Raw genomic sequence first — 27,131 nt, forward strand, 5'->3', positions numbered from 1 at the left:
AAATATACCATTTACATCTGAAAAATGTGCCAAAGTGAATGAAAAAACGAACTCACAGCAGACAATCCATGGCCTTATCTTAAGACCTTTGGATTGCCAGCTTGAAACTCCCTCAGTGCTGTGGCGTTGGCGTAGATCAGGTCCGAGTTCTCATACAGGGCCTCTTGTATCATCTTCTCTTTGGGCTCCAGAGAATCCATGATGCATTGGTGCAGGAAAATATACTGCGACTGAAAGAATGTAAATGGCAATGATAAGCCACAAATATAGCCTCATAAGTCATGTATACATTTTTTAAATCAAACCTTTAGTCATTATACCCAAAGAGGGCGGGGCTGTGTGCTACACCACTGCTTATAACTATAAGTTAAGTATAACTATAAGAAATCTAAGATGTGTCAAATAAATGATATCCAGCTCAGGCCTCCAGCTATGCATTTGGTTTGCTAACTTGCTAGCTAAGTGGCTAGATGTCAAGATCAAGCTTCTTGGTTACAGCAGATACATTCAATCCCCTCCTGGATCAACATCCTTGTTGCCTAAATTGTTTTGTGCACATTCGGTAATACCATATACCCCGGTATGGTACAGAAACGGTATGACGGTATGAAAATCTAGATATCGCCCAACCCTAATCAATAGATATTGCCATGTTTTAGGGTAGTATCTGGTGTGAATGTGGTGATCGTCTGCATTAGGCTAACTCAGACCTTACCTCTGTCTGAACCATGAGCGGTCGACTCAGCCTCATCTTGTGCAAAAAGGCAGCGATGCCCACCGCCTTCTCCCTCTCCAGTTGTTGTAGCATCACGTCCAGAGCAATGATGGTGCCCGTCCTCCCCACCCCAGCACTGAGAAACAGGGAGATTAATATAAACATAACGTTTACAGATAGAGCACAGAATAATCCAGTTCAAGGAAGAGACAACCTAAAACTAGGCCTATACTTCTATAAGGAAAATTGCACTGTCACCACCAGTCATTGTACACACACCTCACTTGTTGGTTAACGGTGCGTTCTTGGAACACCTCAATAGGGTTGCCACATTGTACATCCCTATTTAGCATTTTTCTCTGTATAAAGTAATGGCTGGGTGTTGTCAGTACTGTAACATTACCTGCAGTGCACCACAGTGGGTCCGGTGTTCTCACGGCTCTCTATGTGCTGTCGGACCAGCCCTCTGAACTGGATCAGAGCCGCCGTTCCCTCTGGGACTCCGTGGTCGGGCCAGGCCGTGAAGTGGAAGTGTTTCACAGGGCGTTCCTCGGATGTGTCCTTCTGGAAGACAGAAGTATTTACAGTTGAATTCGGAAGTTTACATACACTTAGGTTGGAGTCATTAAAACACGTTTTTCAACCACTCCACAAATTTCTTGTTAACAAACTATAGTTTTGGCAAGTCGGTTAGGACAACTACTTTGTGCATGACACAAGTCATTTTTCCAACAATTGTTTACAGACAGATTATTTAACTTATAATTCACTGTATCACAATTCCAGGGGGTCAGAAGTTTACATACACTAAGTTGACTGTGCCTTTAAACAGCTTGGAAAATTCCAGAAAATGATGTCATGGCTTTAGAGCAGGGGTGTCAAACGTCCGTGAAAAAATAAAAAATAATAATAATAATAATAATAATTTTGTAAAGTATAAAAATGCGCTGCAATTTTTCAATAAAATAAACTGCTGTTCCAATTGCGTCCACTGGATGGCGCAATAGCAATTGTGTTAAGCAAGCAAACTGTTTATACCGGGGCAGAGCAAGTAGGTCAAGCACGTGCAGCCAATGAGCTACTTTGTTTTGCCCGCGATATTTATTATGGCTTCTACTTTTAACATTATGTGCTTTGGCACCCTCATTGCCCCAATATGTCTCTGTCAAAAAAGAGAAAAGTGGACGCAGAGTGCAGAGTGTTCCAAGAAAAATGGTCATCCTATTTATTCACGGAATTGAATGGGAAAGCTGTATGTTTGGTGTGTTCAGAGCATGTTGCAGTGCTGAAAGAATATAACCTTCGTCGCCACTATGTGAGTCTTCATGCCGACAAATATGACAACTTTCAAGGACAGCGGAGATGAGAGAAGGTGAATGAACTGTTGGCGGGTCTGAAGAAACAGCAGTCTGTGTTTACTCACAGCCGAGACATCAGTGACGCTGCAGTGAAAGCTAGCTACCTCATTGCTAATGAAATCGCAGTTGCTTCAAAACCATTTAGTGAGGGTGAATTTGTAAAAACATGCATGATGAAGGCAGCGGAGATCGTGTGCCCTGAAAAGCGGCAGGCTTTTGCAAATATCAGCCTGACAAGAAACACAGTTGCAGACAGGATTTCCGATCTTTCAGTGGATTTGGACAGCCAGTTGAAGCAAAAAGTAAAGTCATTTATTGCGTTTTCGGTTGCAATTGATGAAAGCACGGACATTACAGATGTTGCACAACTGGCCATTTTCATCCGCGGAGTTGATGACACATTGACCGTCACCGAGGAGTTCGTGGAGTTGGTGCCGATGACAGATACAACGACAGCAGCTGATATTTTTACCGCACTCGTCGGCGCGCTGGACAGGGTCGGAGTGGACTGGTCCCGCGCTGTCAGCCTGGCTACAGATGGTGCGCCCTCAATGATCGGGAAAAAAGCAGGCGTTGTGACAAAGTTCAGAGAGAAAGTGCAATCTGCAAATGGAGGACGTGATTTTTTGACTTTTCACTGTATTTTGCACCAGGAGGCTTTGTGTTGCAAGTCATTAAAGATGGATAACGTCATGAAGGTGGTCATCCAAACTGTTAATTTCATCCGATCCAGAAGCCTGAATCACCGTCAGTTTGACAGCCTTCTCAGAGAGAAAGACCACATCTATGGCCTGCCATACCACACTGAGGTAAGATGGTTAAGCCGAGGTGCTGTGCTGAGGCGTTTCTTTGATTTACGAGAAGAAATTGAACAGTTCATGGAAGAAAAGGGCAAACCAGTGTTAGAATTTCATTCCGCAGAATGGATGCAGGACCTTGCATTTATGGTGGATGTTACAGAGCACCTGAATAACTTGAACAAACAGCTGCAAGGGCGCAACAAAGTTGTCACGCAGTATTATGACAGCATACGTTCTTTCAAGTTGAAGCTGTCATTGTGGGAGACGCAACTTGCCGGTGGTGATGCAGCTCACTTCCCCTGTCTGAAAAACGTGTGCGCGACCCAACATGTGGCAGACATGAAGCGGTTCAAAGATAAAATAACGGGACTGTTACGGGAGTTTGAGCAACGCTTTCAGATTTATGTTTATATGTTTTTATGTTGATGTGCTATTGTTTTTAATTGTTTTTATTTTATTTGTATATTTAACCTATTCTTGACTCTGTGGTTCTTGCACTTGTTTGGGGAACAGGATTTCATTATTTTTATCTACATTTCTGCCTGAGAAATGACACCCTGATATAGTTCTGTGATCTGTGATATACTTCTGTGAATCACTGAGGCATTGTGTGTTTGTGTGTTCTTTGTCCTCAGAACTTTCAAATAACTTGAGGTGTTTTATGATTAATAGTGATGTTGTGCTTTTGGACACTGTCCTCAGGCTCCAGCTTTATGTTTATATGTTTTTATGTTGATATGCTATTGTTTTTAATTGTTTTTATTTTATTTGTATATTTAACCTATTCTTGACTCTGTGGTTCTTGCACTTGTTTGGGGAACAGGATTTCATTATTTTTATCTACATTTCTGCCTGAGAAATGACACCCTGATATAGTTCTGTGATCTGTGAAACAGTTCTGTTAATCACTGAGGCAATGTGTGTTTGTGTGTTCTTTGTCCTCAGAACTTTCAAATAACTTGAGGTGTTTTATGATTAATAGTGATGTTGTGCTTTTGGACACTGTCCTCAGGCTCCAGCTTTATGTTTATATGTTTTTATGTTGATGTGCTATTGTTTTTAATTGATTTTATTTTATTTGTATATTTAACCTATTCTTGACTCTGTGGTTCTTGCACTTGTTTGGGGAACAGGATTTCATTATTTTTATCTACATTTCTGCCTGAGAAATTACACCCTGATATAGTTCTGTGATCTGTGAAACAGTTCTGTTAATCACTGAGGCATTGTGCGTTTGTGTGTTCTTTGTCCTCAGAACTTTCAAATAACTTGACGTGTTTTATGATTAATAGTGATGTTGTGCTTGTACTATTTTGGACACACTGTCCTCAGGCTCCAGCTTTATGTTGTATGTTGATCGTATTAAAACAAAGAAAACAATCTGAAGTTGTTGTTTTTAAGTTATATATACCATGATTTTTCCAGTCCGGCCCACTTGGGAATAGATTTTCCTGAGCTAAAATGAGTTTGACACCCCTGGTTTAGAGGCCTCTGATAGGCTAATTGACATCATTTGAGTCAATTGGAGGTATACCTGTAGATGTATTTCAAGGCCTACCTTCAAACTCAGTGCCTCTTTGCTTGACATCATGGGAAAATCAAAAGAAATCAGCCAAGACCTCAGAAAAAAAATTGTAGACCTCCACAAGTCTGGTTCATCCTTGGGAGCAATTTCCAAACGCCTGAAGGTACCACGTTCATCTGTACAAACAATAGTACGCAACTATAAACACCATGGGACCACGCAGCCGTCATACCACTCAGGAAGGAGACGCGGTCTGTCTCCTACAGATGAACGTACTTTGGTGCGAAAAGTGAAAATCAATCCCAGAACAACAGCAAAGGACCTTGTGAAGATGCTGGAGGAAACGGTTACAAAAGTATCTATATCCACAGTAAAACGAGTCCTATATCGACATAACCTGAAAGGCCGCTCAGCAAGGAAGAAGCCACTGCTCCAAAACCACCATAAAAAAGCCAGACTACGATTTGCAACTGCACATGGGGACAAAGATCGTACTTTTTGGAGAAATGTCCTCTGGACTGATGAAACAAAAATAGAACTGTTTGGCCATAATGACCATCGTTACGTTTGGAGGAAAAAGGGGGGGCTTGCAAGCCAAAGAACACCATCCCAACCGTGAAGCACGGGGGTGGCAGCATCATGCCATGGGGGTGCTTTGCTGCAGGAGGGACTGGGGCACTTCACAAAATAGATGGCATCATGAGGAAGGAAAATTATGTGGATATATTGAAGCAACATCTCAAGACATCAATCAGGAAGTTAAAGTTTGGTCGCAAATGGGTCTTCCAAATGGAGAATGACCCCAAGCATACTTCCAAAGTTGTGGCAAAATGGCTTAAGGACAACAAAGTAAAGGTATTGGAGTGGCCATCACAAAGCCCTGACCTCAATCCTATAGAACATTTGTGGGCAGAACTGAAAAAGCATGTGCGAGCAAGGAGGCCTACAAACCTGACTCAGTTACACCAGCTCTGTCAGGACGAATGGGTCAAAATTCACCCAACTTATTGTGGGAATCTTGTGGAAGGCTACCCAAAACGTTTGACCCAAGTTAAACAATTTAAAGGCAATGCTACCAAATACTAATAGAGTGTATGTAAACTTCTGACCCACTGGGAATGTGATGAAATAAATAAAAGCTGAAATAAGTCATTCTCTCTACTATTATTCTGACATTTCACATTCTTAAAATAAAGTGGTGATCCTAACTGACCTAAGACAGGGAATTTTTACTAGGATTAAATGTCAGGAATTGTGAAAAACTGAGTTTAAATGTATTTGGCTAAGGTGTATGTAAACTTCCGACTTCAACTGTGATGTCTGCTAAATGACTCAAATGTAATGTAAATGTAGATGCAGAGGCGACATTCACACAGGTAGTAAGCAGAGCATGCACTGAAAACCTTGTCCAGGGTGGTGATCAGTAGGGAGAAAACATTTTGAAACAGAGTACTACCGAAAGGAACAATCTGATCTTCTCCAATAAGATCAGAGATTTTCATTTTTTGTAGCAGAAAGTTCTGCAACTGTGTGCCCTACTGAACACGATGACCCAGGTTCCATAAGTAGAACAAGCACTATACTTACATTTTTCACTACAAACTCCCGCAGTGTCCAGTTGGTTTCCCTCTTCTCGGACCGGACTGTTACCAACAGGTCTCCGTACAGGCAAGGGGTGTAGTCCAAAGGCCAGTACTGCTCACATTTACTCTAGGGAGACACAGACAGAATAGGTCAATGTATCTATATAAATACAGTACATAGAATCTAATCTGTCAAATTGCCATGTTCTGAGGGTCTTCGCCCGTTCTAGTGATTCTATTTCTATGACTGTTTATCTGTGATGTCACCACATTCTCCACACACCCAATGCAAAGCAAACACATTAACTCGGACTCCAACAGGACTCACCCTCCCTCCTTCGGTGCAGTTGGTTACCATGACCACACCCTTTACCCTTTGCTCCCAGATCATTCTCCAGAAGTCGTTGACGGTGGTGGGCAGGGGACCCTGTGCAGCGATGTACTGTCTGCTGTTACCGTAGCCCTGCGACAAAAAGCATCAGGGTTAACAAAACACACCTATTCTATTTATAGTCATTTTTAATGCCTCAGATGTGTAAACATTTATAGGTGTAAGAAGTTCCTCTAAGGCATCATATGATTCAGCGATATTGTAACGTGACACTAGAATATTATTACATTATGACATTTTATAACTTACATAAAGGGTTGTGTGGCGATGTATTGAAGAACGTGTACCGGCAAATAACTTAAAGTTGACCTTTGTTTCAAGCCAAGCCTTTACCGTAAGTGGGCCTTTTACAGTAGGCTATCAAGGTTCAGATCAGTATAGTAGATAATTCTAGTACTGATCTACTTACTGCAGTCAGAGTAAGAATACCTATATAGGATATCTAGGACTGATATGGACATTGCTCTTTATTAGGAAATCAGTGACTGACATGCTGCTGTACCTACAGGCATGTAATTGGCATTTACGTAGTCAGAGCTCATGTTTTGGTTTAGCTTGGTTAGCTTCACCCGACACCAGTCATCTGGAGAGAGAGAGAAAGGATTTAAAACGCTTGATGATTTAACAACTTCACTTTGAGGATTATAACCATTTAAAACTATAACCTCTAACTGTATAAAATCTGCAAGTGGGGTGATTAAGCCAAAACTCCGCCTGGAATCTGAGGGATATCTGATCCACCCTATTATACTTGGTCAATTGGCTGACACAAAGTTAAATTATTGCAATAACAAGTGGTGACGTCAATTCAACAACTGTATGTTGTTCATATGTGCAGAAATAGCAGCCAGAATACACTTACATGGCAGTACATTGGTGAAGCGGTTCTTGTTCTTGTTCTCCTCCAGAAGGGCTGCTTTTCTAGTCTGCTCTGTGCCAACAGGGATGAAGTCCTGCATAGAGATATAAACCATAGATCATAATGTAAAGAAAAACTCATTTATGTTTACATACTCAGAAGGGTCAGCTAAAGGCTTATGAACAGACAAACGGATGGATGACAAAGATGACAAAATAATTACAAGATGACAAAATAAAAACACAGGGAATACAACGTTGGACGATCGCCCAACTACTTTGCATTACCAACACCATGATGAAAACAAACAGAGAAAGCATGTTATCCTTATAGCTACCTCATACTCCTCACTGAATCCTCTGTTCGTGTCAGCGCTCATTCTGTGGAAGTGGTCTGGAAACTTCCCCATGGGAATAGCTCTGGGAAAAGAGAAGATAGTAAGTTCTCAGTTGAATAGTTCAAAGTCGTTACGGTTATTAACAGCTGTGATGTCGAATGCACGTGTCATTGGCCTTGCTATACATAGTTGCTAAAGGGTTGAGTTTAAGGCTAAACCTGACTCGTAAATACTGAAAATGAACTGTATACTGTACATACTTTAATTTATTGCTGGCTAGTTTGGATTCCACAAACAACGACTTGGGCCGGCTATTGGAAAAGGAAAAAGAAAAGCATTGATTATTGATTCCAAATGGTTTCCCTATCTAACACCATTGTGAAGGCAGCAGCACCAACCTGAACATGTCTGGCTTCTGACGCCATATGAAGAAAACCAGACAAACCAGAAGGCAGAGTAGCAGCACAGCCATGACTGACCCTGCAATGACCCCTATAGGGAAGAAACCTGGGCTTAGTATGAGAGTTTAGGGCATGACATGTTAATAAATAGGTTATAGGCCTACTTCTAAACATGTAAGAGTAATCATCATAATAACAATGGTCTGTTCTTCCACGGATACTGAGCAACATAAGCCTACTGACCAACACACATTTAGTATCAAAATATCATATAAAACAAGATATAAAAGCTCTCCATTTTGAATACAGGAAGCAGGTGAGATCCCATGGTTTTCTGCCAGCAGAAGGCATGGCAGCTATATCACATCATGCTGTGTGTAGATACTGTTATCGGTGGTAATACAGATATCATTGACCAATCGTTGAACCTTTTAACATGAGTTAAAGATAAATGCCAGGCTCACTCACCTCTTGGGTCTGTATTACAGCTGAAAGAGACAGCCTTACTCATCCGAGGCCCAGAGATTAATGCCAAAGACACTGGATAGGTCTGGGCAGGTTGAACCCCATCGATGTCTGCCTTCATCACACACATTCCCTTCACCGTCTGAGGGCTTTTCCCAGTCACATTCACCTCCACACTTGTCCATATTCCCTCCGGCACATCCCAGGCCAGAGAGAAAGCGTAGCCACCAGACAAATAGTCACATCTTGGACTTATCAGCGCTGGAGGAACTGATTAAAACAAAAAAGGAAGATGTCACATTAACTCCCTGCTAAAGTCACTATCCTACAGGTGTACCATAATAAATCAATGCTAGACTACTAATATAATTAGTGGAAAAGTGGACTAAACAAAATAGGTCACCTTGACAAAGTAAAAGACTGACTCACCCACAGTCTCCATGTGTTCACACATAAGAAGTTTTTTAGAATCCTGTCTAAACCAAAGAGTCACGTTGTAAACTGCGCCAGGGTAAAGGTGAATGAATGACAGATTGCCATTGTTAGGTCTGACGTGTTCTCCAGTTTGACTTCCATTATTTGCCTGTCCATAGGAGACTTCACTGGACTGGAGCACAGTCTGAATGGATGAGTTGGTGACCTCCCAGTGTAAAGCAGAACAAAATATTTCTGCAGGGAAAAGCAAGGGACTTCTGTTAATAGCTTTCACATTTAAGGATTCAATTATGTTTTTATGTGTGAAATGAGTGTGTTATTCAGGCAATACTTTTGCTGAGTTTAGATTCAACCCTTCTAAATAGTATATAAAACTCTAGACCACTATCCAAATAAAGTGGGACCAACTTGAAGAGCTAACTATCACTGTAGCCACATAAAACAACTGATTGGATAATTGTAGGGTAAGAACTGTGAGATTGTAATTGGAAATCAAGGTAAAAAAATCACATTTACTTGTTACTGTGAAGTTGCTTTCTCCACTGCTCTTGATGCCTTCAAACACAGTGAAGAGGGTGAAGGCATATCTTTTCCCAGCATCGAGAGATGAAACTTGATGTGTCACTGTTTCTCCTAATTTATTAATTGGTATATTTCCCTTATCGCCGAACTGCAGCACATAACTGGAGACTCCATTCGCCGGCTTTTTCCACTCCAGAGTTATGCTGGTCTCAGTGCGGTCTGACTCTGTTACAGTCACAGCCTCAACATTGAGGGGAGCTAATACAGAGAGACAGAGAGAAGACACATAACCAATCAACACAGTCAATGGACCACTTCAAAAATGACTACTGTACATGTCTGATTTTATACAATCCCAATAACTATTCAGTATCAGACGATTCCAGAGTTATAATGCATGAATCCAAATCTAAAATGTCAATATTTTATTTAATCAAAATATTTGTGTGAAGATAAACCATATATATTTTTTAAGGCTATAGATATATCAGTATTTAATGTATCTCACACGAGTGATCCATGAAAATACTAAAAGACAATCCAGTATCACCCCCCCCCCCCCCCCCAAAAAAAAAAACAACAACAACAACTTACCAGTGACTGCAGATAATTTACTTCCATCAATACTCCTGACACCTTCAAACAAAGTGAAGAGAGTGAACTCATATTTTGTCCCAGCAGTGAGAGGTGATACTATGTATGTAACTATTTCACTTTTATCAGATACAAGGATGATAGTATTAGTCCCAGTGGTGTTCTGCAGTTCATAAGTGATCCCTGTTCCATTCACTTTGTTCCACTGCAAAGTTATACTGGTCTCATTTTGCCCTGTCACATTGACACCATCTACACTGAGGGGACCTAAGATAGAAAGACAGGAAGATAACAATGACAATTAATGGATCACAATGTATTTATAATGTATTCACAATGTATTCACAATGTATTTACAATGAATTCACAATGTATTTACAATGTATTTACAATGTATTTACAATGTATTCACAATGTATTTACAATGTATTTACAATGTATTCACAATGCATTCACAACTCATGTCACTCACTTTGTAGATTTTAGAAAGTGTAGATGTAATGTTATCTAAGACATCATTAGCATGATATTATATGCCATTTAGGAGACGCTTTTATCCAAAGCGACTTACAGTCATGAGTGCATACATTGACATAATATAGAGTCATTTAAGCATGCAAGAAATAACACAGAATCCATTCTTAGGACACTCACGGGTGACTGCGATGAAATTGTATGCTCTGCTTGGTACTTCTTTGAACATAGTGAAGAGAGTGAAGTTGTATTCTGTCCCAGCAGTGAGAGGGGAGACTGTGTATGTCACTGTTCCATTTCCATCAGATACAGGGATGGTAGTATTAGACCCATTGTTGAACTTCAGTTCATAAGTGATCCCTGTTCCATTCACTTTGTTCCACTGCAAAGTTATACTGGTCTCATTTTGCCCTGTCACATTGACACCATCTACACTGAGGGGACCTAAGATAGAAAGACAGGAAGATAACAATGACAATTAATGGATCACAATGTATTTACAATGTATTTACAATGCATTCACAATGTATTTACATACATTGTAAATACATTGTGAATACATTGTAAATACATTGTGAATACATTGTGAATACATTGTAAATACATTGTAAATACATTGTGAATTCATTGTAAATACATTGTGAATACATTGTAAATACATTGTAAATACATTGTGAATACATTGTGAATACATTGTAAATACATTGTGAATACATTGTGAATACATTGTAAATACATTGTGAATACATTATAAATACATTGTATATACATTGTGAATTCATTGTAAATACATTTTATTTACAATTAATTCACAATGTATTTACAATGAATTCACAATGCATTCACAACTCATGTCACTCACTTTGTAGATTTTAGAAAGTGTAGATGTAATGTTATCTAAGACATCATTAGCATGATATTATATGCCATTTAGCAGATGCTTTTATCCAAAGCGACTTACAGTCATGAGTGCATACATTGACATAATATAGAGTCATTTAAGCATGCAAGAAATAACACAGAATCCATTCTTAGGACACTCACGGGTGACTGCGATGAAATTGTATGCTCTGCTTGGTACTTCTTTGAACATAGTGAAGAGAGTGAAGTTGTATTCTGTCCCAGCAGTGAGAGGGGAGACTGTGTATGTCACTGTTCCATTTCCATCAGATACAGGGTTGGTAGTATTAGACCCATTGCTGAACTTCAGTTCATAAGTGATCCCTGTTCCATTCACTTCGTTCCACTGCAAAGTTATACTGGTCTCATTTTGCCCTATCACACTGACATTTCCTACATTGGCGGGAGCTGAGACACAAAACAGAAAAATTCAGTCAGTAAAATGTTAGCTACCGGTATGGGAGCTGAAAAATAAGTAGAGAGGCAAATCAAATATGACCCTTCAACCAGTATGCAAATGTTTCACTGTACAGGTACAGTATGCACTTTCATATATTAACAGCTTAAAGACATACAGTTGAAGTCGGAAGTTTACATACACCTTAGCCAAATACATTTAAACTCAGTTTTTCACAATTCCTGACATTTCATCCTAGTAAAAATTCCCTGTCTTATGTCAGTTAGGATCACCACTTTATTTTAAGAATGTGAAATGTCAGAATAATAGTAGAGAGAATGATTTATTTCAGCTTTTATTTCTTTCATCACATTCCCAGTGGGTCAGAAGTTTACATACACTCAATTAGTATTTGGTAGCATTGCCTTTAAATTGTGTAACTTGGGTCAAACGTTTCGGGTAGCCTTCCACAAGCTTCCCACAATAAGTTGGGTGAATTTTGGCCAATTCCTCCTGACAGAGCTGGTGTAACTGAATCAGGTTTGTAGGCCTCCTTGCTCGCACATGCCTTTTCAGTTCTGCCCACAAGTTTTCTATAGGACTGAGGTCAGGGCTTTGTGATGGCCACTCCAATACATTGACTTTGTTGTCCTTAAGCCATTTTGCCACAACTTTGGAAGTATGCTTGGGGTCTGTCACGCCCTGACATAGAGTTCGCTAGTTGGTTTGGTCAGGGTGTGAGGATCTATGTAATGTGTATATCTATGTGTAGATCTAGTATGTTTAGATCTATGTTGGCCGGGTGTGTTTCCCAATCAGAGGCAGCTGTCGATCGTTGTCTCTGATTGGGGATCATACTTAGGTAGCCATTTTGCCTACCTATGTTGTGGGATCTTGACTCTTGTTTGGCTTGTAGCCATTGTGAGCTTCACGTTATGTTGCTTTTGTTGTTTTGTCGTGTGTTAACTTAGTGAATAAACATGTATGCATTCCACGCTGCACCTTGGTCCAATCCTGTACTCAACGAACGTGACAGGGTCCGTAGTCTGGCTTTTTTATGGCGGTTTTGGAGCAGTGGCTTCTTCCTTGCTGAGCAGCCTTTCAGGTTATGTCGATATAGGACTCGTTTTACTGTGGATATAGATACTTTTGTACCTGTTTCCTCCAGCATCTTCACAAGGCCCTTTGCTGTTTTTCTGGGATTGATTTGCACTTTTCGCACCAAAGTACGTTAATCTCTAGGAGACAGAACGCGTCTCCTTCCTGAGTGGTATGACGGCTGCGTGGTCCCATGATGTTTATACTTGCGTATGTGACAGGTTAAAGGAAATATTCATAGCCTGTTATACACTAAAAAGTATCAGTAAGTTCACTGTATGTGAGGATCTTAAAATATCTAAGGTTAAAAAGATCATGCATTCAGTACTAGTTCATAGAGATTGATAAAATTCATATAATTGTGTTAAAAGGTTAAAATCCGTCAAGTGTACAAAGGGTAAAAATTGGAAGAGGAATGTGTAAACGTTATATTGATTACTTTATTTTGTGGTGCCTAATTTAAGGGTAAAAGTGTTAATCTGTGATCTACTAAATGCTCTTAATCTATGAGCCTGAGATCGATTGCTCTGGTCTCCACCCAAGTTCCCGGGGAAATCGTGGTCTTTTCCTCATTTCACTAAAGTTTTCAGTGAGGAAACATAACTGCATCGCTCTCGTGATTATTTCTCCCCTTTTTCAGGGGCGTAACATTTTGGAGGCTCCGCTGAGATAGCTGCTCAGATGTCCGGTTTCCACATCCTGGTCGCTGAATTCCGAGCCAGCTAAATCCCCACATAACAACCCAGGCAGGCTGTAGTGAGGAAAGTGTTGCTGTTCGAGGGGAGCTGGAAGTTGGTGGTTAAGTACGTGTCAACTGAGGCCATTGAGAGACCATCAGAGACAGTAAGGACCATCTAATTCAGAGTCAACTCCTGCACAGTAAAAGTTCCTCCTGTCAACATGACAACCTCCTTGGAAGAACTACAGGAAGAGGTAGTAGGAGAATTGCACACCCTGACTAAAGACAAGTTACTAGACATATGTGATTTCCTTGACATAACAGGCGAACAGAGAAGAGATGTTCAAGACAAATCCCACATATCATTGATGACTCACATTATGATTTTCCTTGAAAGAGAGGAAGTTGCAGAGTTAGAAGATGGCGGCATGTCGGAATTGTTGCTACTTAAAGACAAAATGACAGAGATGATCAGTGGCATAGATAACAAAACAGGGCAAACTGACCATGATATTGAAACAGCCGGAACACATCACAGAATAGAGGAACTGAGAACTGTAACCCCAAAACTAGGGGTGGGAACTGAGCAGAGTACTGCAGCCAAAGCCAGTGATTCTCTGCACCAGCCCCAACCCCCTGCCCATCTTCAGGGGAGCATGCAGCTCTCACCCAGTGCACAGCCCGGCTCATACTGGCGCAAAGAGTTAAACATTTCTGGTCAGATAGGTGAACCGGGCCAGAAAGATAAACTGACTTTTTCCAGCCTTGCTCATCAGATTGAGAATGGACTTAACAGAGGCTATCCTGAGGTAGAAATAGTAGATGCAGTAATCAGGGCTATTTCTCCAGGCTCACAGCTACGTAGCTACTCGGAAGGTAAACCTCAGCTAACTCTTCCCACACTTAGATGCATCCTGCGTTCCCACTTCCAAGAGAAGAGTGCAACAGAGCTTTACAAACAGCTAGCTTCAGAAGCACAGCATAGCAAGGAGACCCCTCAAAGCTTCCTGATGCGCGTCTTAGATTTGAGGCAGAAAGTACTATTTGCATCCCAGGACTCAGAATCAGGGCTTAAGTATGACCCTGCTCTAGTCCAGCGCATGTGTTTACACACAGTCCTTACAGGTCTCCAGAGTAACAGTATCAGGACAGACATGCAACCTCTCCTGCTAGATAGCAAAACATCAGATGAGGTTTTGCTAGAGAAACTTAACATTGCTTGTGCTAATGAGATAGAAAGACGAAACAAAAAGCGGTTAAATGCCCCACAGCCTGCTACAACTGTAAGTGTAGTCCAGTTAGAAGATACGCCATCTGCAAAGTGTCCTGTGAAGGAAGCCAAAGCTAAGATACCTGCAGAACTGTTAACAGAGTTAGCTGAACTTAAGACAGGTGTAGCTTCCCTAAAAGGTCTCAGTGCAGAGATTGCTCAGATTAAGGAGACATTACAGCAACCTGTGTTTCAGTCACCGCCTTATGCCTATGCCCCATCTCCAATTAGGAGGCCAGATAGGGACCCCCAGCCACCTGTTTCCCAGCAGCAGTATTACAGCAACTACAGTCAGCCCCAAGCACCTGACCCTGCGCAGCATCAATATGCACCTAACCTGTATACCAACCGCTCTGCTCAAGCTCCAAGGAGGTGTTTTGTCTGCCAGCAGGCCAGAACAGATGCACGCTGCACACACTGCCTCCGATGTGGGAGTGGAGAACATTTTCAAGCTGGATGTAAAATCCGGGGAGTCAGACCATCAAAAGAGGCCACTTTAAACGGGGAAGGGTTACCGCTGAGGGACGAGTGTTAACCGTAGCTACCATAAAGTCCCAGAAATGTGCAAATTGTGCCAGACAAGATTCATTTGAGAACCTGAAACATTGTTCATCATGTAAAGAGACACTGTACTGTTCCAAAGGATGTCAAAACCAACATTGGACTAAAGATAAGGAAAAATGCACTCACCTGAAAATTGACTCTACCAGTGAAAAGTTTTCCTGTACAAAGGAAAATGCCCACTCTTTACCATCCCTAGCTCAAGTTTGCCACCCCCATAAGGTCACCTCGCTAGTCGGCAGACAGTGCCTTGTTGAGTGTCACCTGAATCGCCACCACCTCCAAGCCCTATGGGACACAGGCTCTCAGGTATCGGTCATTGATGAACAATGGAAAGAGGAATCTCTCCCAAACGCAAGGCTGAGGGATGTTTCAGAAATTCTGGACTCACCTGATGATCTAAGATTGACGGCAGCAAATGGGACTGAAATGCCGTACCTGGGATGGATTGAAACAACTTTTCGGCTAGCCTCTCAAACTGACCAAACAAAGGAACTGGTCATCCCAGTGCTGGTAATGAAAGGCTGTCACCTATCTCATCCCATCATTGGTTTCAATGTTATTGAGCACATCCTGACAATGACCGAAAAGACTAAACGGTACAGTACAGTGAAAAAAGCTTTCCCAAGCCTCCAAAGAAACAAGGTGAGAGCTTTTATACAGGCTGTTAGCGCAGAACAGACAGATGAATACGCAGTGAAAACCAAGAAAGAGAAGGTTGCTGTACCAAAACACAGTAGCATTCAGATTGAGTGTCGTGTAGCTTCCCAGCCTTTCAAAGAGGACATGACAATGCTTTTCCAGCCAGACCTGAACCCGCAGTGGCCAGGTGTTTTTCCAGTTATCATGCTTGATGTCTCTAACCCCACTGACCACGACATTGCCCTGCTAGGACACACAATAATCGGTACAGTACAAACCATTATGACTGTGTTACCTGCCCAAGTCTTTGAAAAAGCTGTCACCCCAGCCACAGTGAATCACACCAGCGTTCGAACCCCATGTACTGCTACTGAACAGTGGGAACCACCAGTAGGTTTAAGTCACCTAACCGAAGAGCAGAGAGAGGTTGTTAGGCAAATGCTTAGAGAAGAGTGTCACTCCTTCTCCAGATCAGACAATGACATTGGCTGCATTGAACGATTGAAAATGACCATTCCTCTAAAGGACTCTGAACCAGTCAAGCGCACATACATGTCAGTGCCCAGGCCACTGTATCAGGAGATGAAGGGTTACCTTCATGACCTCATAGTCCAGGGCTGGGTTAGGAAGTCAAACTCTTCATATTCTTACCTGTCGTGTGCGTTAGAAAGAAGGACGGGACCCTCCGGTTGTGTATAGATTACAGAGATCTGAACAGAAAGACACATCCCGACGCCAGCCCATCCCTCGGGTCCAGGACATCATGGACAGTTTAGGTGGTAATTCCTGGTTCTCCCTCTTAGATCAGGGAAAAGCGTATCACCAGGGGTTCATCAGTGAAGAAAGCAGATCACGACAGCATTTGTGACCCCGTGGGGACTCTATGAGTATGCCATTCGGCCTCATGAACGCTCCTGCAGCTTTTCAGCGTTGTATGGAGGAATGTTTGGAAGGGCTCCGGGATAACATCTGCATTCCTTATCTGGACGACACGCTAGTTTTCAGTAAAACTTTCGACAGCCATGTGAATGATGTGCGAAAAGTTTTGCAGCGTCTCAGAGAGGATGGCATCAAACTCAAGCCAAGTAAGTGTGATCTCTTTAAACCCCAGGTCCGTTATTTGGGCAGAATAGTGTCTGCAGAGGGCAGCAGAGTTGACCCAGCTGATTTTGAAGCAGTAAGAGCATTGAAGGAAATCAGACCAGAGACTGTGGGCCAGCTCAGAAAAATGCTTGGTTTACTCACTTACTACAGACAGTACATCAAATACTTTTCTAGGAGGGCCAGCTGTCTGTATGACCTCCTGAAAGCAGATTCAGAGAAATTACCTGACCACCCACGGAAAGCAAAAACAAAGAAAGTAAGTCATGTGGTGCCCTCAAACAAGTCAATCCTGTGGACTGACCAGCATCAACAGGCACTTGAACAGCTGATTGAGTGTTTGCTTCACCCACCAGTCTTAGGTTTCCCTGATTTCACTCAGCCATTTGTTGTACACACTGATGCGTCACACCAAGGCTTGGGAGCAGTTCTTTATCAAGAGCAAGATGGGAAGCTTAGGGTCATTGCTTATGGTTCTCGAACCTTAACAGCAGCTGAGAAGAACTATCACTACCACTCTGGCAAGCTAGAATTTCTAGCTCTAAAATGGGAAATCACTGATAAGTTCCACGATTATTTGTACTATGCTCCGACCTTCACTGTATACAGCAATAACAACCCGCTCAGCTACATTCTGTCTACTGCAAAACTGAACGCAACCACTTCCAGGTGGGTTGCAGAATTGGCTGATTTCCACTTTACAATAAAGTACAGGCCAGGCAGAGAGAACAGTGATGCAGATGCTTTGTGGAGGATGCCACTGGATGTAGAGTCACTGATGAGAGAATGTTCTGAGGAGCTTCCACCAGACACCATTGCCGCCACGATACAAGCAGTTGAGGTACAGAAAGAGTCTGTTGTGCCTTGGTCACTTTCAGCTGCATCTATGTCAGTATCAGCTGAAGGTGAGACAACCACTGCAACAATCAGCTCGATCCCAAAAGATGGGATAAGAGAAGCACAAGAATCTGATCCGGTCATCCGTCCTGTGCTCGATTTCAAACTGTCTGGTTCCAAGCAGCCAGTTAAAGAGCAAAAGGAAGCCTATGCATAATAACATGGGACACCAAGGTACTGACCGCATGGTATCACTAGTACGTGACCGCTTCTTCTGGCCATATATGCAATCTGACATCGAGCACTATGTGACTAAAACTTATAGCTGTGTCAAGCAGAAAAAGCCAGGCCATGAAACAAGAGCTCCTCTGACAAACATTGAGATAACACAGCCATTTGAACTGGTATGTATAGATTTCCTCCATCTCGACAGATGCAAAGGGTGATATGAGTACATCCTTGTGATTGTTGATCATTTTACACGTTTCACTCAAGCCTACGCCACCACATCAAAGTCAGGAAAAACTACTGCAAATCTCATCTTCAATAACTTTGCCCTGAAGTTTGGGTTCCCCTCCCGCATCCACCATGACCAAGGGGGAGAATTTGAAAATCAGTTGTTCCATCAGTTAAAGAAACTCAGTGGCAACACCCTACCACCCGATGGGGAACGGTCAAGTGGAACGAATGAACAGAACATTGTTGCAAATGCTAAAGACACTAACTGAGACACAAAAGTCAAATTGGAAGGAGTCTCTGAACAAACTGGTTTATGCCTATAACTGCACCTGTTGCGAAGTGACTGGCTATTCACCATTTTATCTTCTGTTTGGGAGATCACCCAGGCTTCCAGTTGATATGCTCTTTGGATTGTGCACAGAGGCAGATTCCAGTAACCAGCGAGATTACGTGAAGAACTGGAAACGAGCAATGGAAGAAGCATACGCCATTGCAAATGAAAATGTTCAGAAAGCTGCTGAAAGAAGTAAGAAGTACTATGACACTAAAGTTAGGAGATCAGTGCTACAGCCTGGCGAGCGAGTCCTGATTAAAAACCTGACACCAAGAGGAGGACCAGGCAAACTCCGTAACTATTGGGAAGATCAGATTCACACAGTAGTGAGACAAATGGGTTCAGACCTGCCAATTTATGAGTTGAGACCAGAAAAGGGTAGGGGACGCTCCCGGGTCCTGCACAGAAACCTGCTCATGTCCTGTGACCACTTACCTTTTGAGACACAACCAGAAATTACTAAAGATGACAAAAGTAAGAAAAAAAAAGAGACATCAGCCTGCATCACAGCCTCTAGATAGTCCTCCCGAGTGGCGCAGTGGTCTAAGGTACTGCTTCGCAGTGCTAGCTGTGCCACTATAGATCCTGGTTCGAATCCAGGCTCTGTCGTAGCCGGCCGCGACCGGGAGACCCATGGGGCGGCGCACAATTGGTCCAGGGTAGGGGAGGGAATGGCCGGCAGGGATGTAGCTCAGTTGGTAGAGCATGGCATTTGCAACGCCAGGGTTGTGGGTTCGATTCCAGTATAAAAAATAAAAATGTATGCACTAACTGTAAGTCGCTCTGGATAAGAGCGTCTGCTAAATGACTAAAATGTAAATGTAGATTCTGATGAAGACAGCAGGGATGAGTATGACCTTCATCATGAGCCGCTACAGGTCCCCACATCTCTTACAGTACCTGAGGAGAGGTATGCTGAACCAGCAAGAGAGTCGGAACACAGGCCCCCACCAGTGAAACAGACAGTTGCAGTGCCAGTTCCTGATACGCTACCAGCACAGCCTCTTGTTGAAAAGCAGCTGGAGGAGACAACAACAGTTAAAGATCTGCCTGCTGAGGAGATGAACTTGCCTGCTGAAAATTTGCCTGATGATCGTTCCCTAAGTGCCTTTCCTTCATTAACTGCTGCTGCTGAACCTGAGGAACCAGCCTACCAGCTGCCACAAAGAGAGAGACACCCTCCAAGACGTATCACCTATGATCAGCTTGGTATCCCTTCCTGCTACAGTATCCAGCCACAGCCACAGTTGTTCCCTGTCTACCCTGCACCAGGACTGGTTCCATGGCTGCCATCACTACAGCGATATTACCTTCAGCCACCCTACATGTATGGACTTCAGCAAACTTGAGGCTACAGAGTTGACATGTTTGACCATGGACTACTGACTGATTTCAGAGACTGTCACAAGAGACAATTAGCAGACTATGCATATAGATCATTAAAACTGATGGACTGTTGACAATAGTATGAGAAGACTGCTTATGGACTGTTTATACAGCTGGTCAACAGATATGGACTGTGAATATAACTTCTTGGTTCTATTTGAACTGTGAACTTTGACCTCTGCTCAAGTACTAGCTTACAGAAGAGGATTTTCTACGTCCAGTGCATATAGACTGTTTAAGAAGACAATGTTGGTAATGTTGGGACAACATTTATTTTGTCGGGGAGAGTGTGACAGGTTAAAGGAAATATTCATAGCCTGTTATACACTAAAAAGTATCAGTAAGTTCATGGTACAGTGAGGGAAAAAAGTATTTGATCCCCTGCTGATTTTGTACGTTTGCCCACTGACAAAGAAATGATCAGTCTATCATTTTAATGGTAGGTTTATTTAAACAGTGAGAGACAGAATAACAAAACAAAAATGCAGAACAACGCACGTCAAAAATGTTATACATTTATTTGCATTTTAATGAGGGAAATAAGTATTTGATCCCCTCTCAATCAGAAAGATTTCTGGCTCCCAGGTGTCTTTTATACAGGTAACGAGCTGAGATTAGGAGCACACTCTTAAAGGGAGTGCTCCTAATCTCAGCTTGTTACCTGTATAAAAGACACCTGTCCACAGAAGCAATCAATCAATCAGATTCCAAACTCTCCACCATGGCCAAGACCAAAGAGCTCTCCAAGGATGTCAGGCACAAGATTGTAGACCTACACAAGGCTGGAATGGGCTACAAGACCATCGCCAAGCAGCTTGGTGAGAAGGTGACAACAGTTGGTGCGATTATTCACAAATGGAAGAAATACAAAATAACTGTCAATCTCCCTCGGCCTGGGCCTCCATGCAAGATCTCACCTCGTGGAGTTGCAATGATCATGAGAACGGTGAGGAATCATCCCAGAACTACACGGGAGGATCTTGTCAATGATCTCAAGGCAGCTGGGACCATAGTCACCAAGAAAACAATTGGTAACACACTACGCCGTGAAGGACTGAAATCCTGCAGGGCCTGCAAGGTCCCCCTGCTCAAGAAAGTACATATACAGGCCCGTCTGAAGTTTGCCAATGAACATCTGAATGATTTAGAGGAGAACTGGGTGAAAGTGTTGTGTCAGATGAGACCAAAATCGAGCTCTTTGGCGTCAACTCAACTCGCCGTGTTTGGAGGAGGAGGAATGCTGCCTATGACCCCAAGAACACCTTCCCCACCGTCAAACATGGAGGTGGAAACATTATGCTTTGGGGGTGTTTTTCTGCTAAGGGGACAGGACAACTTCACCACATCAAAGGGACGATGGACGGGGCCATGTACTGTCAAATCTTGGGTGAGAACCTCCTTCCCTCAGCCAGGGCATTGAAAATGGGTCGTGGATGGGTATTTCAGCATGACAATGACCCAAAACACACGGCCAAGGCAACAAAGGAGTGGCTCAAGAAGAAGCACATTAAAGGTCCTGGAGTGGCCTAGCCAGTCTCCAGACCTTAATCCCATAGAAAATCTGTTGCTAAACGTCAGCCTCGAAACCTTAATGACTTGGAGAAGATCTGCAAAGAGAAGTGGGACAAAATCCCTCCTGAGATGTGTGCAAACCTGGTGGTCAACTACAAGAAATGTCTGACCTCTGTGATTGCCAACAAGGGTTTTGCCACAAAGTACTAAGTCATGTTTTGCAGAGGGGTCAAATACTTATTTCCCTCATTAAAATGCAAATCCATTTATAACATTTTTGACATGTGTTTTTCTGGATTTTTTTGTTGTAATTCTGTCTCTCACTGTTCAAATAAACCTACCATTAAAATTATAGACTGATCATGTCTTTGTCAGTGGGCAAATGTACAAAATCAGCAGGGGATCAAATACTTTTTTCCCTCACTGTATGTGAGGATCTTAAAATATCTAAGGTTAAAAAGATCATGCATTCATTACTAGTTCATAGAGATTGGTAAAATTCATATAATTGTGTTAAAAGGTTAAAATCCGTCAAGTGTACAAAGGGTAAAAATTGGAAGAGGAATGTGTAAACGTTATATTGATTACTTTATTTTGTGGTGCCTAATTTAAGGGTAAAAGTGTTAATCTGTGATTTACTAAATGCTCTTAATCTATGAGCCTGAGATCGATTGCTCTGGTCTCCACCCAAGTTCCCGGGGAAATTGCGGTCTTTTCCTCATTACACTAAAGTTTTCAGTGAGGAAACATAACTGCATCACTCTCGTGATTATTTCCCCCCTTTTTCAGGGGCGTAACACGTACTATTGTTTGTACAGATGAACGTGGTACCTTCAGGCGTTTGGAAATTGCTCCCAAGGATGAACCAGACTTGTGGAGGTCTACAAAAAATGTTCTGAGGTCTTGGCTGATTTCTTTTGATTTCACCATGATGTCAAGCAAGGTTTGAAGGTAGGCCTTGAAATACATCCACAGGTACACCTCCAATTGACTCAAATGATGTCAATTAGCCTATCAGAAGCTTCTCTAAGGCCATGACATCATTTTCCAAGCTGTTTAAAGGCACAGTCAACTTAGTGTATGTAAACTTCTGACCCACTGGAATTGTGATACAGTGAATTATAAATGAAATAATCTGTCTGTAAACAATTGTTGGAAAAATGACTTGTGTCATGCACAAAGTAGATGTCCTAACCGACTTGCCAAAACTATAGTTTGTTAACAAGAAATTTGTGGAGTGGTTAAAAAATGAGTTTTAATGACTCCAACCTAATTGTATGTAAACTTCTGACTTCAACTGTATATTAACAGCTTAAAGACATATTAACAACTTAAAGACCTATATTAATAGCTTAAATACCTATATTAAGAGCTTAAATACCTATATTAAGAGCTTAGAGACATATTAATAGCTTATAGACCTATATAAATAGCTTAAAGACATATATTAATAGCTTAAAATGTATCCGATGACCACCTACCAGTAACAGCTAGAAAGTTGTATCCAATGCTGCTGCCACCCTCAGACATAGTGAAGAGAGTGAAGTTGTATTCTGTCCCAGCAGTGAGAGGGGAGACTGTGTATGTCACTGTTCCATTTCCATCAGATACAGGGTTGGTAGTATTAGACCCATTGTTGAACTTCAGTTCATAAGTGATCCCTGTTCCATTCACTTCGTTCCACTGCAAAGTTATACTGGTCTCATTTCGCCCTATCACAGTGACATGTCCTACATTGGCGGGAGCTGAGACACAAAACAGATAAATTCAGTCAGTAAAATGTTTTGCAATATCATTGTTCTCCTAAAAAGGACTTAGTCACATCTGCTATGACTAGGGCCCTGTGTTTTGTTTAATCATGTCACATGACCTGGATTTTAAACATTATTTTCAGCCTTTTCCATAAATGAGACCAAATATGAAAGCGATTATCTGAGGATGGTGCTGGATCATCTGACATAAAAAGAAAAGGGGGGCAGGTTGATGTTAAAGCTTGAAATAAAGGTTAAAATCCAATTAATGTTACATGATTAACCAAAACACAGGGCCCTAGCATATGGCATGCAATATAACTCAAATATCATGTACATGAAGTTAAAGCATAACTCAATCACCTGTCAAATGATGTAGGGTATGAGATTGAACACTTACTTGGTTTAGGGGTTGTAGGCGAGATTGTAGTTGTAGTGTTTAGTGACAAAGGAGTTACTTGACACTGAAAGCAGAATTATAGCTATGTTAGAAAAACCTACAATAAGATGGGACAACGTTGACAACACACACACACACACACAATAACATAGCTTTAGTAGAACTATATTTAGTAGGTGGATTATAGCAGCAGCAAAATAAACTACAAATCTGACCGATTCTCCAAAGTGTGCTCTCACACACACCTTCTGCTCCCACTTCCTGCTTTTACATTTCATACAGCTGTTATCATTTCTGCTTTTGCTCTTCTCCATTACCGAAAGTTGTAAATCAAGCCATGTGAATGATCTGAAATGACCCTCCCTCCCTTCTCAAAATCCAAAACTGTAAGCATACATTTTGCTATACTTCACCAATAGCGACCAATAGACATTTGCCCAAATGATTTGCAATGTTATCATTTGTTTTCACCTTGTATGAGTCTCTCCTATTACTAATATTACTTGTATAAAGCAGTTTAGTTGATTAGTGTCTTACTAGTACTACAGTATCATGGGGAACCAAAGTACAACTGTACAGTATTTGTACAATATCTGCAGGACAGAGGAGTCTATCACTTACAACATCAGTTCTCTGGAAATGATTGTGTATTTACCCAAATTGTGACATAAACCTCAGAGGTCCAAAAAGAACTCACGGTATCTAAGGGGATCTTATTCAGCCTTAATTACATACAATATGTTATAATTCAATTGACCATTCCAATAGGCCTATTCCTAATTCCAATGTAAACTTACCAAACCAGTTACAGCTAACTACCAGTAGCTAACAATGTTTAATGCCATCACTGTATGTCCAATAAATCACTGTGTGTGTTTATTTCATGAGAATAACTCAAAATAAACATTTTGTATCATTTATTTCCCTGAGCCTCCTTTTGCCATTGAAATGCTCAGCCTGATCGTGCGAGCGTGTTGATACAAATGTAAATATATTTACATACACAGCCCTGATTGGTGGATAGGATCATCTAGACTCTAGAGCCTACCCCGTGTACCCCTTTAAATTAGGAGGATACATATGCAAATATAAATTGGTCAGAATAATCAGATCAGATTGTGATGTCATGCTATGGTCCAAAAACTCCATCCCACGTGAACAGGCTGAAATTCCAACCATTTTTACAATTTATTTTTAAGCTTTCACAGTGTTATTTCGACCTCATAGTGTGTAAATATCATTTAAAAAAGGAAAATCGCGTTTTTGACTGCACTGCCCCTTTAAAGCTTTAGGCACATTGAAGTAAGTGTATGATGGTTGCATTTCATAAGGTTTGCATTTTATCTCCCCCAAACTCTTTCAACTATATCCAGTTAATATGTGTTATAATCCAATAAATCAATCTACAGTAAATGTCAAATTTCCAGCTGATGTCCTACAGTAGCTAGAGTTATAGAGTATATCAGTTTCCAATCATCTGGTTGAGGGGGTATCTGCCTTTTGATAAGAAAATCATTTCAGGGCTAACTCTACAACAAGATGCATTACTTAGGCTGCGTTTACACAAGCAGCCCAATTCTGATCTTTTGCCCAATTATTGGCAAAAGATCTGATCTGATTGTTCAAAAGACTAATTAGTGGCAAAAGATCAGAATTGGGCTGCCTGTGTAAATGCAGCCATAGAAGCAAATTTGTATTGAATTACTTTGTATAACAAAAATATATATTGTTTGCTGCTTTTAACAAATAGTCAGTCATAAAATGTTACTGTACAATATCTACATTTAACAGTACACCTGTTAGAGTCAATTCCATTTGAATTCAGTCATTTCAGGGAAAAAACTGGAATTCCAACTCAATAATTGAGGTGTTTATTTTTAACTTCTTGAATTGGAATTTCAATAAAATAGACCCAAAACCTGCCTAACGCAGCAATTAATGTGCACCGTACTGATTCAAGTGTTGTTGCCGTTTCATTTAAGCTTGAATCGATTTAGGCATATTTTCTGCTCTAAACAAACTTCTTTTAAGCAGACAATTACAGTAAAAAACGATCAAATCAAACTACAAGCATACGTGAAACCCCAGAGGCCCAGTCTATTCAAGTGACACAAGAAGCAAAGTGAAAATGACTTACCCACACTCCTGTCACACAGAGGCACATTATAACGTGAGATAATCCCATTGCTAGTGATGAAGACCAAACCATGCCAAGGCACAGGGTTCTCACTGTACAAATTGCACTAACACCAATTACTATTTTCCATTGAAGTTCTTAAATACTAAAAGCAACAGTATGTTGGCCTGCCTAGGTTGTCGTCGTGCCCTGAGTAGCCTATGCCAATCCTTTATTTGCTTAATTCCACCAGTGTTTGCTTTTAATTTTCTCATACGTCCTCCTCTCGGTCACCTCTGATCTCATATCATGGCTGTTTGCAACTTGTTTTTTTGTTACTTCTCTTTTTTCTGCTTGAAACAACCACACACACAGAGACCTTTGCCCCGCCTATTACTTCCTTATTACCTCGTCACCTCATGTCAAGTCTTGGAGAGTATCTCTATCATGTAAATGTAAAAGGTGTATGCAAATTGCTAACTGCTTACCAGTTGGGTGATTGAATGACGTCTATGAACAACTAATTGGAAAACGTGTTGGTGTGTTTTTGTGTGTGTGTGGGGAGTTAGGAAATTAAGCAACAGAAATATGTAGCACTAGGTGTTGAATATATGATCTAAGTAGAGTAGTTTCTGTTTTCATAGATGTGGTTGGGTGGCTTTGTTGCACTTGCTGATTGAGTGACAGGAACAAAATGGATATTTATGGTTTTACAGAGAAAGTGAAAATCAAAGTACTTTCACCTTGTGGTTTTCAGCAATAGAACAATAAGGAAATGGGCCCAGAAACTACTGATAACACATTTGCATTATAGTGACACATTAACAGGCCAAATATGACTTTATAATACTTCAATAAAACATTAACGAATCAAAGATGACTTTGACACACATTGAGAAAATAGAAAGAGAGCATGAGGTAATACAGCAGTGCAGTGGAACCTAAATGTTCAGGTTTGAAAGAGCTCATTCACCTCAATGATAAGGTGGCACTATTTGAATGTGTTATACATTGAACTCTACAAACAAATGATACTTTCCCAAAAGACACACATCCGCATGACATGTACACCCTTTAGAAAAGCACAGAAAAGCATGGCAGCATACAGTATTTGATTAATGACTTGTTTTGTCAGGGGCTTTTTCAAGAAAATGTATTGTGAATGAGCTGGGTGATATCGTGCAATGTCACAATAACTGCTGTTTTCTCTCTATTTACTAAAACTATTA

General features: G+C 41.3%; 1 protein-coding gene across 1 annotated transcript; it reads right to left on the minus strand.

The window, feature by feature from the left end:
- Positions 1-74: 74 nt before the first annotated feature.
- On the minus strand, positions 75-25,995 carry LOC311133789 (receptor-type tyrosine-protein phosphatase H-like; the record flags this gene model as incomplete). Its single annotated transcript, XM_084167361.1, has 19 exons — positions 75-230; positions 716-851; positions 1,119-1,279; positions 5,986-6,108; positions 6,310-6,444; positions 6,879-6,955; positions 7,235-7,325; positions 7,569-7,650; positions 7,829-7,879; positions 7,967-8,060; positions 8,438-8,704; positions 8,864-9,103; positions 9,386-9,649; positions 9,986-10,252; positions 10,640-10,903; positions 11,504-11,767; positions 23,117-23,380; positions 23,787-23,850; positions 25,924-25,995. 19 exons carry the CDS (start codon positions 25,993-25,995, stop codon positions 75-77), a joined length of 3,072 nt encoding a protein of 1,023 aa, XP_084023487.1.
- Positions 25,996-27,131: the final 1,136 nt, after the last annotated feature.

The sequence above is a fragment of the Coregonus lavaretus genome, assembly GCF_964263955.1.
Source record: "Coregonus lavaretus genome assembly, chromosome: 1".
Taxonomy (NCBI): domain Eukaryota; kingdom Metazoa; phylum Chordata; class Actinopteri; order Salmoniformes; family Salmonidae; genus Coregonus; species Coregonus lavaretus.